The sequence below is a fragment of the Anser cygnoides genome, chromosome 1 (genome assembly GCF_040182565.1).
Source record: "Anser cygnoides isolate HZ-2024a breed goose chromosome 1, Taihu_goose_T2T_genome, whole genome shotgun sequence".
Taxonomy (NCBI): Eukaryota; Metazoa; Chordata; class Aves; order Anseriformes; family Anatidae; genus Anser; species Anser cygnoides.
The window spans coordinates 36,169,465-36,186,453 of record NC_089873.1 but is presented as its reverse complement, the minus strand read 5'-3'; the positions used below and the strand labels follow the sequence as shown (position 1 = coordinate 36,186,453).

The following is a 16,989-nucleotide window of genomic DNA, read 5'->3' as shown; positions in this document are numbered from 1 at the left end:
CTCCTGCGGGGGCTCTCCATGGGCCGCAGCCTCCTCCAGGCCACATCCACCTGCTCCACCGGGGGCTCCTCCACGGGCTGCAGCGTGGAGATCTGCTCCGTGTGGGACCCATGGGCTGCAGGGGGACAGCCTGCTCCACCAGGGGCCTCTCCACAGGCCGCAGGGGAACTGCTGCTGCGTGCCTGGAGCACCTCCTGCTCTCCTGCTGCACTGACCTTTGGGCCCACAGGGCTGGTTCTTGCTTGTCACTCTCCCAGATGCTGCTGCCCAGCAGTTTTTTTTCCCCTTCTTCAATCTCCTCTCCCAGAGGCCTAACCAGCATCACCCACTGGCTCAGCTCTAGCCAGCAGCAGGTCCCTTTGGAGCCAGCTGAAACTGGCCCTTGTCACGATGCCCTTATGGGGCAGCTGATTGACTCTTCTCACAAAGGCCAGCCCTGCAGCACACCACTACCAAAACCCTGCCATGTAAGCCCAATACATATTAGTTCTGTAGCCTCACTAGAATATTTTAATTCCAACACTAAACTATTATCTTTTTAGTGATTCTACCTGTCATCCATGTCCATCCAAACTTCCACATGGATTGAAAACTAAAAAGTCAAGCTATCCTCCTCTAAAACCATACCTTAAGTACTGAAACACTCTTACAGTTATGAGGATCTGATTGTTTAACTGATAAAAAAGGAAGTAAAACGTATGAAGAAAGAGGGCCACCAAGACAGACAGTGGGCTGGAGCACTTGCCCTGTGAGGAGATGGTGAAGCATCAAGGCTTGTTCGGCTTGGAGAAGAAACTGTTTCAGGGGGACCCAACAGCAACCTCTTAGTATCTCAGAGAGATTAGTGAGAAGATGGAACACTGTTAAATAGCAGGAGGACAAGAAACAATGGGCTTAGACCCTTAATCTCTGTTGGTTCAATGCAAGGTAAAAAGTTTTCACCATGTGGACAGTAAACAGTGGAGCCAGTTGCCCAAAGAGGTTGTGCAGCCTCCCTTCTTGGACGTTTTCAGGACTCAACTGGGTAAAACCTTTGGCAACACTTTCTGACCTCAAATCTGACCTTCCTTTGTGCTGGAGGTTGCACCAGTGTCCTCCTAAAGTCCCTTCTAATCTGCATTATCCTATGATACTAAGGTAACCAGGAAATACTTATTCACATCTCATAGGGGATATTATATGGGAGTGATAATAAAACTTCAAAGCAAATTACCTATTACGCCAGTAAACTGTGGAAATGAGAAGGAGACAATGAGATCATGAAATTAAGCTAAACATTGGGTATTCATATAGGTATCATGCTTCTTGAGCTGCCCTACTTAACACAAATTTTACACAAGGGACACTAAAGTTTCCTATTTCAGCTGCCTAATATGAGACCAAGAGCTGACTGACTGAAAAAGAGATCCCAGTTGTAGAAGAGGTGAATTACTTTACACCTGTCTGTCCTACTTTTGTCTGAAGAGCTTAGTATCAGATGTGGTGACAAAAACATTCAGCTAATACACTCTGACCCAGACTCTGTATGCCTATGGCAACTGAAACAGAACAATAAAAACATACTAATTTGAGGTTTTGGTGAAAAGCATTATGTTTTGTTTGGATAAAATCATAGCTGTAACACTGATGATCAGAGGGCTGAAGTACCTCTCCTACGAAGAAAGGCTTGAGAGAGCTGGGGCTGTTCAGCCTAAGGAAGAGAAGGCTCCGGAGTGACCTCATTGTGGCTTTTCAGTACTTATAGGAGGCTTATAAAAAAGAGTGACTCTTTGCTCAATCAGATGACAGGACAAGGGGGAACAGTTTTAAACTGAAAGAGGGGAGATTTAGGATTAGAGGTTAGGAGGAAACTCTCCACTTGGATGGTGGTAAGGCACTGGAACAGGCTGCCCAGAGAAGCTGTGGATGCCCCATCTCCGGAGGTGTTCAAGGCCAGGTTGGATGAGGCCCTGGGCAACCTGATCTAGTGGGTGGCATCCTTGCCTATGGCAGGGAGGCTGGAACTAGGTGATTTTTAAGGTCCCTTCTAAATCAAGCCATTCTGTGATTCTATGAACTAACCATAAAAGGAATGCTTTTCAGCTTTCTGAAGACATTTCCTGAAATACTCCATTTCAAAGTTCTCAACAACTGTTGTTCAAAAGTATACATAATCATAGTGATGGCAAAAACAAAACAAAACAACAACAAACAACAAAAAAATTATAAAAAACATATGAAGTGTTTTTGTTTAAAAAATACTTTAATCTTTTCCTATTTTTGCTTCACAAAGTGAAAACTGTGAATTCTCAGGTTTTCACAGCAAAAGAAAAAAAAACTTTACCCACTAAGATCTTAATACGATCATCACACAAAAGGGCAAAGCAATACATAGGAAAGATCCACAGGTGGCAGTACAGCAATACTTCAGAAAATGCAATCTCAGTGCTGGGTGGGTAGAACGAAGAGCAGAGAAAAGTGGGAGTCAGCAGAAGTGGATAAACTATTCTTTGTTTCTGTTCCAGGAAGCTACATTGAATATACTTCAGCACTGACTGAATGGAAGGGATCAAGACAGAGCTTTTGCAACAGAACGTACATGAATGTAACTGGAAATTATTCCAGCACTTAAAACTCTACATCAAACTATTTAATGACAGAGTTAACTAGTTCCTTAATCATCTTTGTCACCTTTCAATTGCTCCAGTATGTCCCGGTCTCTCCTGTACTGGGGAGCCCAGAACTGAACCCAGCACTCCAGGTGCGTCTCGTCAGGGTAAAGTGCTGAGAAGAGGACAAGGCTCACCTCCCTCGACCTGCTGGCAGTGCTCCTCCTAATACAGCCCAGGAGGTTGTTGGGCTCCTTTGCCCCAAGGGCACATTGCTGGCTCATGCTCGGTTTTTCGTTCACCAGGACCCTAAGTGCTTCTCTGCCAAGCTGCTTTCCAGATGGTTGGCCTCCATTCCTCCCTCAGTGTGTACTGATGCCGGGGGTTATTCCTTGCCACGTGCATGACTTTGCATTTCCTTGTATGAAACTTGATGAGGCTCCTGTCTGCCCATTTCTCCAGCCTGCGGAGATCCCTCTGAATGGCAGCACACCCATCTGGTGTGTCAGCCACTACTACCAGTTTTGTATCATATCTAAACTTGCCGAGGGTACGGCATACTCCATCATCCAGGTCAAAGACTACAGCATCCAATATTCCCAAGCACAATTCCCTTGTTTCCAATCAACACCCCCCCCTCTTTGAGCCCATCCCTTCTTTGCTTCCAAGATCAAATGTGTTCACAGCGCTTTGGCCATAGGTGTTACACATTACTAAGCAAGCACTAAATACCTTTAGCCTGAATAAGCAAATGTTAGCCCGTTAACAGTAGAAGGCAGAAGTAATGGCAAATTAACACAGTAAAATCTACAGTTTCAGTGTAACTGAAAACATAATTGGAAAAAATGCAAAATTTAAGTGGTTGCAAAAGGAAAAAGACAGTAGACTTTGCAGTGTATGAAACTGTAGCATGTTAATAACATGTCATACTCCCAATAAAAAGCATTTTCATGGATTTCTTGGATAACATTAAACTCTGAGAAATCCTTTCCTTGAGAGATATAGTAGATAGAACCGAAAGATACGTCACACTTCCTTGCAAAGAAAGCTGCCAAGTAATGCATTTGAAATAAATGTACTGCCAAGGACAAATGAATGGTAGCAAGCCAAACTAAAAGCTGCATTGCTCAAAAAACACGAGTCCTTTTAATTTTCTTACCACAGCACTGTCTTGTGAATCAGCAAAATTCTGTTTATTCGCTTACACTACAGTTCCTTGTAATTCTTATTTAAACACTCGATTCTTTAGATAGAAATGAAAAGCAATGAAGGCTGGCTTGTTTTGGAACGTAAACATCAGAATATATTTTCGAAATCCTGTTAACACAGTGGGATGCTGATGTAAAGTGTAATAAGCTGTATAAGATACCTAAGCACAATAACCCATGCTAATCATTCTCACCTAAAAGTTTTTATATCTACATGTATACAAATTGAAGCTTATCTGTTTTACAATCAAAATTAGCTTTGTTTTTAATCAGTCTAGCCTGATAGAGAAGTTTCATTTAAAAAGTGTTTTGCTACGTACTAAGAATATTCTTAAGCCTCTAAGTTGATTCTGACTCACTCACTAGACACAAAAATATACTCTTAATTTTTTACTTTATAGTAAGTAGTATGATGATGCAATTCAATAATCAAGAGAGGTTACATACAGAATTTTATTCATAGAATCACAGAATGGTTGAGGTTGGCAGGTACCTCTTGAGCTCATCTGGTCCAAGACCCTGCAAGGACACCCACAGCAGGCCACCCAGGACCACGTCCAGGTGGCTTTTGAAGATCTCCAAGAAGGAGACTCTACAGCCTCTCTGGGCAGCCTGTGCCAGTGCTCAGTAAATAATGTGCCACTTGCACAGTAAATAAATGCTTTCTGATGTTTAGACAGAACCTCCTGTTTTCCAGTTTGTTCCCACTGCCTCTGTTCTCAGCACTGGACACCACTGGTTCCGTCTTCTTTGCATTCTCCCTTCAGGTATTTATACACATTGACAAGATTCCCCGAGGCTCCGCTTCTCCAGGCTGAACAGTCCCAGCTCTCTCAGCCTCCCCTTATAGGAGAGGTGCTCCAGGCCCTTCACCATCTTGGTGGCCCTGTGTTGGACTCTCTCCAGTATATCCAGGTCTCTCCTGTACTTGGGGGGCCGAGAACTGGACACAATACTCCAGGTGCAGCCACACCAGTGCTAGGTAGAGGGGAAGGATCACCTCTTCCACCTGCTGGCAATACTTTGCTTAATGCAGCCAAGAATAGCATTAGCCTTCTATACCATTAGCTTTCTTAGTGGAGAAGGCACATCGCTGGCTCATGTTCCCCTTAGTGTCTACCAGGATGTCTACATCCTTGTCTCCAAAGCCGCTTTCCAGCTGTGTAGCACCAAACAATTACTGATGCCTGGGGCTTTTCCTGCCCACATGCAGGACTTTACACTTCTCCTTGCTGAACTTCATGAGATGCTTTTCAGCACATTTATACAAACCGTGGAGGTCCCTCTGGATGGCAGCATGACCCCCTGGTGTATCTTCCACTCTCCTAAAGCGCATTTCTGTCTGCAGCTACCTAATGGGAGGCTATGGACAATGTAGAGCCAGACACTTCTCAGAGGTACACAGTGACAGGACTACAGTCAATGGATGCATGCAGAAGGCTGGACCTATGATCATTCTGAGATCCCTTCTAACCCAAATTATTCTTTGATTTTATATACAAAAAAAGATAGAAAACCTACATAGGCTATGTATCTCTGGAACATTTCTTCCTCTGAACAAATTTCAGCAACTTCATAAACTTAGCTTACAAACGTTATCTGAAACTACTTCTTTCCTGAACAGGCTAAAGAAGAAATTCAGTGTAAGTCAGGAACCCCTGTGATGACTACGGAGATTAAATATGAAGTATGCTTGGTAAAGACCCAGGATCCTTATACTCAATAGGAAAAAACATGAAAAAGAATTTAAATACACTTCACAGTTTTTTGACCTAAGACTGCTTTGGTGACAAAAACTCGAGTTCCAGAATTAAACAGAAACAAGCTAAATTATTGGGTCTTCCTGATCATTAATGAATTTAATTTAGAGAAGAGAAGGCTCTGGGGAGACCTCATAGCAAACTTCCTTTAAAGGGGGCCTACAGGTAAGATGGGGAGAGACTCCTTATCAGGGAGTGTAGTGACAAGGCAAGGGGTAATGTTTTTATACTAAATAAGGGTAGATTTAGACTAGAAATAAGGAAGAAATTCTTCACTGTGTGTGTGGTGAGCTACTGGCGCAGGTTGCCCAGAAGCTGTGGGTGCCCCGTCCCTGGAGGTGCTCAAGGCCAGGCTGGATGGGGCTTTGGGCAACCTGGTCTGGTGGGAGGTGTCCCTGCCCATGGCAGGGGGCTGGAACTGGGTGGGCTTTAAGGTCCCTTTGGACCCAAACCATTCTGTGATTCTGTGATTATCCCACTGCAGCTTCCACTTTAAAAAAAAAAAAAGTAGTCATTTCACTTTTTTTTTCTTGTCCTGGCAGGAGTACAGGTATACTAGTATTTCTATTGCAACCATAGCAAGGAAACTAGCTTTTAAATTCCTGTAAAATATCTCATCTATGAAATAGTGACTATTCAAAGGACAGGGGTGATGCGGAAATACATTTGAAGGTTCTCTCCATGTTAACCTGTGCACTAAAAGCCCATAACAATTGATTAGAAATTAAGGCCTAGTAATCCACTGGTCATCTACTTTTTGACACCTTAGCTCTACAACCAATACACTAGCATATCTCAAAATGAAAAAGTATTTTTCAAAACATGCCTGCATGGCAATCATTACAAAATCAATGAATCCCACTTAAACGTTCATTCATCTAAAATGCCAGTCAAATCTCTTTCTGACAGTGACGACTTTCCCCACTACAAGAAACATGGGAAACAATGAACGCAGCTACATAAATCAGTTTTCCCAATACACAAATATAGTTGTATTATTTCTCAGTATTGATCCTATCCTGCTTCTTAATGGAGTCTTTTAATGTTAGTTTCCAAACATGGCAAGATATAACAACATATTTGTTTCCAAATAATAAGACAAGCTCATTTTATTCTAAAGTACATACCTGAATTGCTGAATTCATGAAACATGTATTCCCCAAGTTACTCAGGCCACATAGGCCTGGTTGTTCATTGTGTCTTCCTGGCTCTGAATAATCATAATTCTTATAAGCAGTATATGATGGGAGACAATAGTTTGAATTTTTCACACTGTAAAAAAACAAGACATCTTTTAAAAATGTAAACATGTACTCTCTATAGTACTTCCACACATACAAGTACATTAAATGATGACAAATTTTAAAGCAACTTCTGTGAAAAAGAAAGGATTTAAAAAAAAGTTTAAAGTTGGTAATTACATTAATTTCAGTTTAAAAGTCACCTCTGCAAACAACCAAAATCTAATGTACTGCAATAACTGCAATTATTACATCCCTACCCCTTTTTGATTGGAGCAGCTTCACAGCTTACTCTTTTCTTCGTTGCTCCATCAAATTTAACACACTCAGACTTTAGACACCACCAGCAGCAATCAATCATTTATGTCTCTTTTGCATCCTGCTACTGCAAGAGAGCGAGGACAGTGGGAATGTGAATGCAGAGTTACAGGTGAGAGCTGAGATTTCCAAGGCCACTGTGGCATAGCTGCCTCACTGCATCAGGCATTCTATTTATAGCTTCCATGCTCGGGCTGCACAATCCAGCATGCAAATGCCGGAAAGCCTTGAGAGGTAAAAGAATGCACAAAGTGCCTTGTAACAATTTCCTTATCGATCTCTATGACACATCTACTTGGAAAACCTGGACTGAACTAGATAAAATAAGATTCAAAGCAATTTGCTTCCAGGTGAAATCATGCAAATACTAAATACAGAAGAACCCCCCAAGAAGTAAAGTAAACATATTGGAGAACACTAGAAAAGCAGAAGAATCTTGTAAGAGGATGCTCTGCAATATCACAGATGATTAAAACAAACAAACAGAAAGGTTAAACTCTTCCTTAAACAATTTCAGGCACTGACCATACTTAAATCTGCTTGATAGCTTTGGCTAAAGTTCGAGAGCATTTCTGCAGTCACTGAGCATTGTTCACATTAGAAGAAATGCGAAAAAAATCTGAAAGCTAAATGTTAAGGATGACAGGGAAAAATACACAGTGAAAATAATCAATCATGATAAATAATTGAGATTTATAATTTCAGAAGTCTGAGGATGCAGCAGTGTCCCTTGGTATATACTCCAGCCATTATTCCTCTCAATAGTGTAACACACTTTACATCCACCTGCATTCCAGCTGTCCCCACAGTGGATAATTACTCACTTTTCACAAATACGAGTTGTTTTGTTTTAATCACAAGATTTACTGAAAATTTCAAACAGAAGGGGAAGAAATTTGCCCCATATTTTGATGGCCTCACAAACCTGTGTAGTTTATAGCTCTACCATTCCTTGGAGACATTGTTCTCAAACTTTTACATCTGACTGTTTTTATTTAATAGTTAACTTTCTAATCCATAGGTATCCACACCTCCCTTTTCAATACTTAAACATTTTCTCCACTCTCTGTCTTGCCCCAAAACTGGCTAAATGGCATTTTGTTTACTGGCCATCCTCCATGCAAAGCTCCTGTAAAGTTAGTTCTGCCCGTTCAATTTAAGATTAACTTCTATCCTTCTTACCTAGTTTCGAGAAGATATTTTCTGAACTCCAGGGCCCCCTTACCCTTTTCAAGCTTGTTTCTGTGGTCAGCCCTCCCCCATCGTTAGACCAGGGTTCATCCAGGGAAAAGAGAGACCTTCTGTCTCCCCTCGGTAACTGCAGCCCAGATACTGCAACCAACCCCAACTCTTTTAAACTGGCAGCCTCAGTTCCCCCAGGAAGAAAAAGCACAGTCTGGTCACTGGTGCAAAAGGAACACGCTCCTCACAAACTGCACACATACAGGGTACGTGGCAAGCCTCTACTCTCATCCCTGCTTGCTTGCTGCTGCTTTCCGCATATGACTCAAGGAGCATGCATTTCACATGGTTATCAGGAGAGACCTCTTTGGGAACTTTAGGAGCTTTATCGGTTTAGTAGGGATAATAAACATTTTTTTTTTTAAACTCTCCTTTTTTCTTCTCTACATCTCCCCCAACCCCCAACTTTAAGAACCATTATCTTAGGAAGGAACTAAAAAGCTATGAAATGCAACTGATGTCTTTTGGCTATAGTGCATTCATGTGAAAGATTTCCTTAAATTAGCTGAGTAACATCATAATATTGTAATTCAAGATAACTGTAATGCAGACAGATCCCCAGTGTTTGGTCTGCTGTAAGAAATATAAACTATCAGTGTTTACTTAAAATGGAAAGCCATGCCTATCTCATATTCCGTACTGGCCCACAGAAGTACATTTCAGGGTTTTAGAGAATATGGTTACCATATTCATCCCTTGAGTCAGGTGTATTCATTTATTTTTCTTCTCAGGGAACAAATAGAATCACAGAAAAATTAAGGTTGGAAAAGACCTCCAAGATCATCTGGTCCAACCATCCCCCTACCACCAACGTCACCCACTAAAGCATGTCCCTAAGCACCAGGTCCACCCTTTCATTGAACACCCCCAGGGACGGTGACTTGACCATTTCCCTGGGCAACCCCTTCCAATGCCTGACCGCTCTTTCTGAGAAGAAATGTCTCCTAATTGTTTTAATTGTTGAAGAGTAGGGGCATGACGTTTCCCTTTTTCCACTCAAAAGGGACATCGCCCGAATGCCAGGATTTTTCCACTATGATGGAGAGAGGCTTGGCAATTACATCAGCCAGTTCCCTCAGGACCCTGGGATTCATGTCATCAGATTTCATAGACTTGTACCTGTTTATATTCATCAGGTGGTCTCAAACCTGCTCTTCGCTTACAGTGGGTGGGACTTTGATCCCCCAGCCTCAATCTATAGGTTCAGGGAATTGAAAGACTTGGGAAGCCCGTCTACCAGTGCAACGGAGGCAAAGAAGTTGCTGAGTACCTCAGCCTTCTCCATGTCTGTTGTTACCAATTACTCAGATATAGAAATTCACTCCTAATATAAGAAATTAGCCACCCATAATTGCTTACACACTACTATTTTCACCCGTCAGTCTATTTTCATTAATGTTAAAGGCGCATGGTGGCCCTCGGGGACTACTCCTGTCACCCCAGTGCAGCAGCCCGAAGGGAGCTGGGTCCTCTCGTCTTCTTCCTCGAGGCTTTGTGTGGAAGGGATGCCACCTCTTGCACAAGGGCTGGGGGATGGGAAAGAAGCACTCACGCAACCCCTGAGAATCGGCAACACAGTTCTTTATTGCCGGGACATCTTGCAGGTAAGCCTGCACGACATCCATGGTGTTTGGTAGCTCCAAGCTAATGCTTGGGATGGAGCCTGCGCAATGAGTAGGGAGCTCGCCGGGCACTCCTGCAACGCTGCTGGTGCGCTCTGATGGCAGAGAGAGAAGAAATGCCAGGGTAGTCGCAGGTCTGATCTGGCCGAGGTGGATCCACTTCCATTGGTTCCTCCACATCTTTTGGTGGATCCATCTCCATGGGCTCCATGGTGTTTGGCAGGAGGATAAGCCAGTCCTTGCCCGGGACTGCCCAAACAGGACGCCTTGCATCTGGAATGTTTTCAGGCCAGGGTGCTGAACCAGGGGGTCGTCCAGATCCATGCCTAGATCCCATGCCACCGTCCGGTTGATTTCCATGCATGGGTTCGACACTGCCATCTGTTTTATGGCCATGGCTGGGTCCCGCACTGTGTTCTGGATGATAGGCACGCCTGTGCTCCACACGGCTGTCCAGCTGACGCTCCTGCCTTCGCTCCACACCATCACTGCACCGATGGTTAGGCCCAGGCCCCCTGTCGCTGTACGACTGAGGGGGCGGCCTGTTCCCCGCTTCGTTGCGGTGCCAGTGGTACCGCCTGTAAGTGTCTGTGGGCTGCGTGCCAGAGGTCCCCTGAGCACTGGTGTCAGTTGTGCTGCAGGCGCTATCCCTCTGCCCACGACACTTCTTCTTGTTAGCTGCCTTCCTGCTCGGTGCTTCCTTGGACTGCATCGCTGTCCTCTCACACCGAGGAGGCTGCCGCTTGCCTTACTGCTTCTGGTCGTCTTCCCGCCACACAGGCTGGCTGCCAGAGGGCCCAGAAGCTCAGCGAATGGTGGGCCAGCTGCAGGGGGTCTGTTTTATAGGGCCCGGAGCAAAGGTGGGGCAGTGGTGGCCACTGTGACCTCAGCAAGCCTCTGTGATGGAGTGGCCCATGCGTGGCCAAAGGCGGCTGCATTGGGAGTGGCCTGGAAGATGCTCTCACCTGGAAGGAGGAGGAGGGTTGGGGGAGCTGAGGGCCCGTTTTCTGGGGCTGGCTCCCCTGGGCCATTTGACTTGCCAAAGAGAAAGGCTGCCCCATGCAATTCTGCCTCAACCCATTTTTCTCCACATCTCCAAGGGTTAGAATCTCTCATTAACAAAAGAAAACAATATCAACAAAACCAAAAGAGACCAATCCAAAAGGCTAAAGCAGTCAAAACTGAAGTACCCATCACGACTGTTAATAACTTGCAAAAGTTTTTACTGCACGTTTGGAATGTGACAGTAAAATTCTGCAACACGCACGTGGTGTGGGAAGAACAGAAATTACATTCAGAGTCTGAGTCTGGAAATTTGTGCCTGAACAGGGAAAAGCAAGGGATGTGTTTAATCAACAGGCTCAAGCACTCTCTTCTTATAAGAGAGAAAAGGACAGCACTTAATCTTGATAACTCCTTACAAATCACAAGTGAGGAATAAAGATAGGACATCAGCATTCCTCAAGATGGAGAAGAAACATGAAATGGAGTTAGAGTGAAACATGTCCTTTACACACACGCATGTACTGTGTAGAGTACAACGTGAGTGCACATCTAGTGATTTCCCTATCTGCACTCCCAGTTGGATAACTGGTGTCTTATCTATGTGCCCTGCAGCACACCTTTTATAAATCATATCCTTGATCCACCAGGGGGGAGTTAGGAGCTTCAGCTGAGAGTAGGGTCCTCTGGTGGGAGTCGTTAAATACTCCTCACCCTCTTCGTAACACAACAGCGTTGAAACACATAAGAGGAAGGAGAGTGAAGCACTAAAAGGGGAAACCTTTGTTTAAAAAGGCTTTCGCAAAGCCACGAACAGCAGTCAGGTGTCTGATCAGCAGCCTTGTGCCCCCAGTAGGAAAGACAAAGCAAGCAAGGTTGGTCTTGTGTCCTAGTCTGCCAGGGCAACAAGAGCCACACTGAAACACCCAACTGGATTTCATTTTAAATGGGAGCAAAAGTGGCAGGATAATGAGGAACTAAAAAATTCTTTCCCTGCAACTGGACATCGGAGTGGGACTGAACTCATCCTGGAGAGCACCCCCACCTTGATCAGACAAGAAACAAACCACCAGCACCCTTCTGGGGCTCTCCCCAGCCTTGGGGATCAGGAGCCAGACTTTTTGCCTGATTCACAGGCATCACTGTGGTTTTCTATAAAGAGCTCATCCACCTGTCCTGCCACAGCTCCCAGGCAGTGCCAAACACTTTCCCAAGCTGATACCAGGGCTGTCACCAGAGGGTGTGGAGGAATGAAGCCATCCATGGACTAGGGCTTCTGGAAAAAGGTGTTGGCCCACCTCCTTCAAAACAGGCTTCACTAAGTGGAAATCAGTTCTGGGTCAATCAGAAAACAGGGATCAACACTTCGGTCATTGTAAAGCTTTTGCAGCCTTCAGGGAGATTCTTGAAATATTCATGCCCCATTCACATCAGACAAAGATCTTGCATCTTCCCTGCTAGCACCAGTTCCTGCATTGAACTAGCAAAGCTTGGAGGATGAGTGCAGGCAGCAGCTATAGGAGAAACAGCACTGAAAATAAGGATATAAGGGAGTGACCTGCAAATAGCAGGACTTTTATTCTGCCACCACAAATACTGGCATTCAAATGACCTTATCAATAGCACGTATGTTCTGGAAAGTCTTCCCAGCACAGGCTGAAGCTTAAAGGCCACAGGAACCCATTTGATTATTGCATGCAACCCTACAGTGTTAGACCATGAAATGCACCCCAGGCTTCCTGCATCAAACATTCACAGCTCATGACTGAGATAGAGCTCTTCTTCTCAAAAGGCACCCAAATCTTGATTAATAGTCCTTTAACTGGTGAATTAACTGTACTACTTGATTTAGGAATTAGTCTGACAATCATAATGGGCATCAATGGACTGGAGAGGATATCAGGAAGCCCATAAATCCCTTTTCTTTTTGAGTTAAATACCACATACATGCAGAAGCTTTCAGGTTTCAGTTATATTTCATCCAAACTCATCAAGCAAAATACAGTGCCTACTATATGCAGGAGACCAGGAGATTTCTCTTTATAGCTTTTAGAGTCTGTAAACTTCATTTTTTCTATAAGTTATTTTTGTTTAAACTACCTTGTGTTTCTTTTCATTCCTTTAAGACTGGACAAAAATACAGGATTAATAACAGCCATTAGTAAATGGCTAAGAATGGAAAACAAGTAAAGATGAGAGGCAAGTCTACATAAACTATTCAAACAGAAATGCCCTAGAAAAAATAACTTCTCATAATGTGCCCCCACATCTTCTTTTCCTGAAAAACCTTTAGAAAGCTGCCTGTAATGAAGGAATAATGCACGGAAAAGTAAAGGGGTAGTACAAGAATGGAGGCAATCAAGTAAGGGTAAGAATGGAAAGAAAATACTGATGGCTCTTAAAAGAAATTGCTGCTCAAAAAACAAGGCAAGACGTGGAGGTGGGGGGAATCTTCAGACCCCTGAGCAGCTAGCCAGAATTTTTGGAGTAGTGAAAATGGTAATACAATGTCATTCAGAAACCTACCTTTATCTGTAAATTTATAAATTTTGAGTTGAATGTCCAACAGTTGAAATTACTTTTATGTACAGCCTTTGTATCATGCCTTTAAACCTCCCAGAAAATTTCAGATTATGATACAGTAATGCAGAGCACCCATTGTATAGCTGGAGTTCTGTGAAGTGTGCCTACAGTACAGAAAGTTTGGAATAGCATCGCTAGCTTTGGAAATGACACAATTTGACAGTGCAGTGCTCCAAAAAGAATGCGAGCAGCAAGAATGAACTCAGAAGATGAAAAGTTTGGAATACTTACACAGCTCTATAATATTTCAACCATTTTAACATATTGCCAATGTGTTTTTGTGACCAATCACTTTAACAAATGCATAATTAGGTTCTATCAGTTTTTTGGAGATGCAGAAGTGCATGTCACTATGCAAATACTACTACTGTCTTTTATATTTTTCATGATCATCTGGAGAAAGATGATTAAGGTAGCATTCTCATCTATAGTTAAAAACATCACTTTCCCCATACTATTTGCTTGTGTGTCAGGTACAACAAGAAGAAAGTGCTTCTACAGATGATATGCAATTAACGTTTATCCATCTTTAAATTTATACTTCCCCACCTAGAATACTGCATACAGCTCTGAGGCTCCCAGCATTAGAAGGCCATGGACCTGTTGGAGAGAGTCCAGAGGAGGACCACAAAGATGATCAAAGGGCTGGAGCACATCTCCTGTGAAGACACGCTGAGGGAGTTGGGGTTGTTCACAGCCTGGAGAACGTTCCAGGGAGACTTACAGTGGCCTTCCAGCACCTAAAGGGCATCTGTGAGAAAGCTGGAGAGGGACTCTATCAGGGAGTGTAGTGATAGGACAAGGGGTAACAGCTTTAAACTAAAAAAGGATAGATTTAGATTAGATATTAGGAAGAAATTCTTTACTATTGAGGGTGGTGAGGCTCTGGCACAGGTTGCCCAGAGAAACTGTGGCTGCCCCATCCCTGGAGGTGCTCAAGGCCAGGCTGGATGGGGCTTTGGGCAACCTGGTCTGGTGGGAGGTGTCCCTGCCCATGGCAGGGGGTTGGAGCTGGGTGGGCTTTAAGGGCCCTTCCAACCCAAACCATTCTGTGATTCTATGATCGGCAATTTAAAAAAACAAACAAAAACCCAAAACTTTATGCTATATTCTACTTTATAGAAATGCATACCATATAAAGAAACATGATGCTTTTCAGAATGTTAACAATTTTATTAACATGGCCACTCTATAATGACTGCAACAACAGACTTGTGAAGTACTATCATCTCTAACTATCGCTACACATAACCTGCTGTTTGCTTTTTCTGCCTCACAGATCAGCTTTGTCAGCTGAAATTATCTTCAAAAACAAATGCTGGTATTTTCTTAGAGTCACTGTGTCTTATATCCATATAGAGGTGCCAATGGATCTTAGAAAGCCACAAATGCCTGATTTTGCTTTTGTACTGAATATGATGTGAAATGTAAAAGACAATAAAGGCATAAACATGAAAATAAATTCCGGGCAAAGCTGACCTAAGTAGTTTTTTAAGAAAGCAGCGAAAAGATGATAGCATAAATTAAAGTACTTTCTTAGAAAAGGAGGTATTTAGGAGAAGAGTAGAAAATAGGAGAAAACTGCTCTTAACCCAGAATTATGTAATTAAATACATGTACTTTTTGAAGACAAAAGTTCTTCATGTAACAGTACATAGTATATTGATGGATATGACTTCTTTTACTGACCTAGTCCATCCTGAATATACATTCTGACAGAAGTTCTGCTACAGATTTTCCTGTATTATATATTTTAGCAAATTGTAAATCTGTGGATTTTTTAAAAAATATATTTTAAAAACTCATCATAAATAGATTATTGCATTATAAGGAAAAATACACGCTTCTGAATTGAGTATCTGCTTTACATAAGTGTCAGATATACAGTGGTTTGAGTTACAACAGAAAAACGGCTGGTGTTTCGTAACACTATAGAGCACACACACCTAATTTCTAATTTAAGTTTTCTGATGTTATACTTAAGGCACTTCAAATAAACAATACCTCATCAAATCTCAATTTTATATCACTTCCTTTTAAACATGCATTTCTGTTGAAAATCCTCAAATTGAAAAATAAAAACAACAAAACCACAACCAAAAACCACAACCACAGCTCCCATTTTGGCTTGAAAAGAAACCAAAAATTAAAATCAGCTAAAGCAAGTGGGGAAACTGTCTTTAAAAGCTGCAAGAGCTGGCAACAGGTTTCAAACCTGCTTCCTAGAAATAACTAAAGCATCACTACAGAGACGCTAAGTATAAATAAAGAAAAAAATGCTGACAATTCAAAATGTGATCTCACTAAGAAATAGTGACTGCTGAGCTTCGCTTTTGGCATTACAACTGTCTTTTGCATATGCAATGGGGGAAAGAGCTTAGTTCTCAGCTAGAGGCTCAGCTCAAGTCAAGTAATTTTTCAGACAATAGATACTGTATACTTTTTATTTACTACACACTCACACAGAGTACAACAGACAGCAGTTAATTACATGGATTTCAGCTGAGACTTGGGGCTACTCACAATTGGTAGAAGCACAAGTGACACGTCACCCCTTATGAAAAATCACTTCTGATAAATGCAGTATTTAACTGGAAGATACTGTGTAAGATATTTAATATTTGTATCACCTTTTTAATACTTAACATCTTCATGTTTGATCACATAATGCATGTTTGGAAAAATATTTTCAATTTGAAGGAATAGTAAGAATAAGCCTCTTTAATTTCCCCCAGCTTACATTAGAGATGGATGCTTTCTTGCGTCAAGTATTTGAAAGATGCTCTATCAAGTATCTGTTAAAGTGAAATAATTCCATGTTTTTCTATATTCACCAACTTTTTACAGTTGCCACATATAAAAAAAATTACACATTAAGTTGGCCACTGGAATATGAAAGCTCTTCTTTTAGATTTTTATCATAATCCTTATAAAATTTCTATTTTGTCACAGAAAGGAGAAAACCTTTGAAAGTGAGAAGTCTCTTTTGCTAAGCTTCTGTACATTGCAATACTTAAGCACATCAATCGCAAACAGATCTCTGAAGTCTCCTAGCACTAAGACACAGAATTTATGCTGCTGATAGTTAATCCATGGCTATAATTACTATGACAACCATTATAGCTAAAACAATTCAGCTACCGTGGTCTCAAGTCAGTGTGTGCTATCATACATGCTGCCATAATACCTTAGAATCAATAAATAAGGGAAAACCCAACAATCACAACTGCAAGCAGTTTATACTTTTTTGCTCCCCACCTAACACTAGACAGTATAATAATGTATTTTTGGAAGGATAAAAATCTAAATAAAGTCTTCATATATTTTCTTACAGTGCTCAGCATTGTATTTAGCATCTGAGGGCTAAGAGTTACCAAACATTTTAATTGAGTTTTGTTTCCTGCTATCATGCTTTACAACACCTA

The 16,989-nt window shown here is 42.2% G+C and overlaps 1 protein-coding gene across 5 annotated transcripts in view; it reads right to left on the bottom strand.

The window, feature by feature from the left end:
* Positions 1–16,989, bottom strand: part of USP15 (ubiquitin specific peptidase 15) — a 74,958-nt gene that overhangs the window by 16,329 nt on the left and 41,640 nt on the right. For 4 of the 5 annotated variants that reach the window (XR_007163790.2, XM_048065397.2, XM_048065398.2 and 1 more), the window contains one exon: positions 6,684–6,828. Coding sequence is in view for 4 of the 5 variants with exons in the window: in XM_048065397.2 (XP_047921354.1) it covers positions 6,684–6,828 (145 nt within the window). In the remaining variant the exon portion in view is untranslated. Of the gene's footprint in view, positions 1–6,683; positions 6,829–7,984; positions 16,360–16,989 lie in introns of those variants that run through there. The other variant, XM_048065400.2, reaches the window with a different exon arrangement.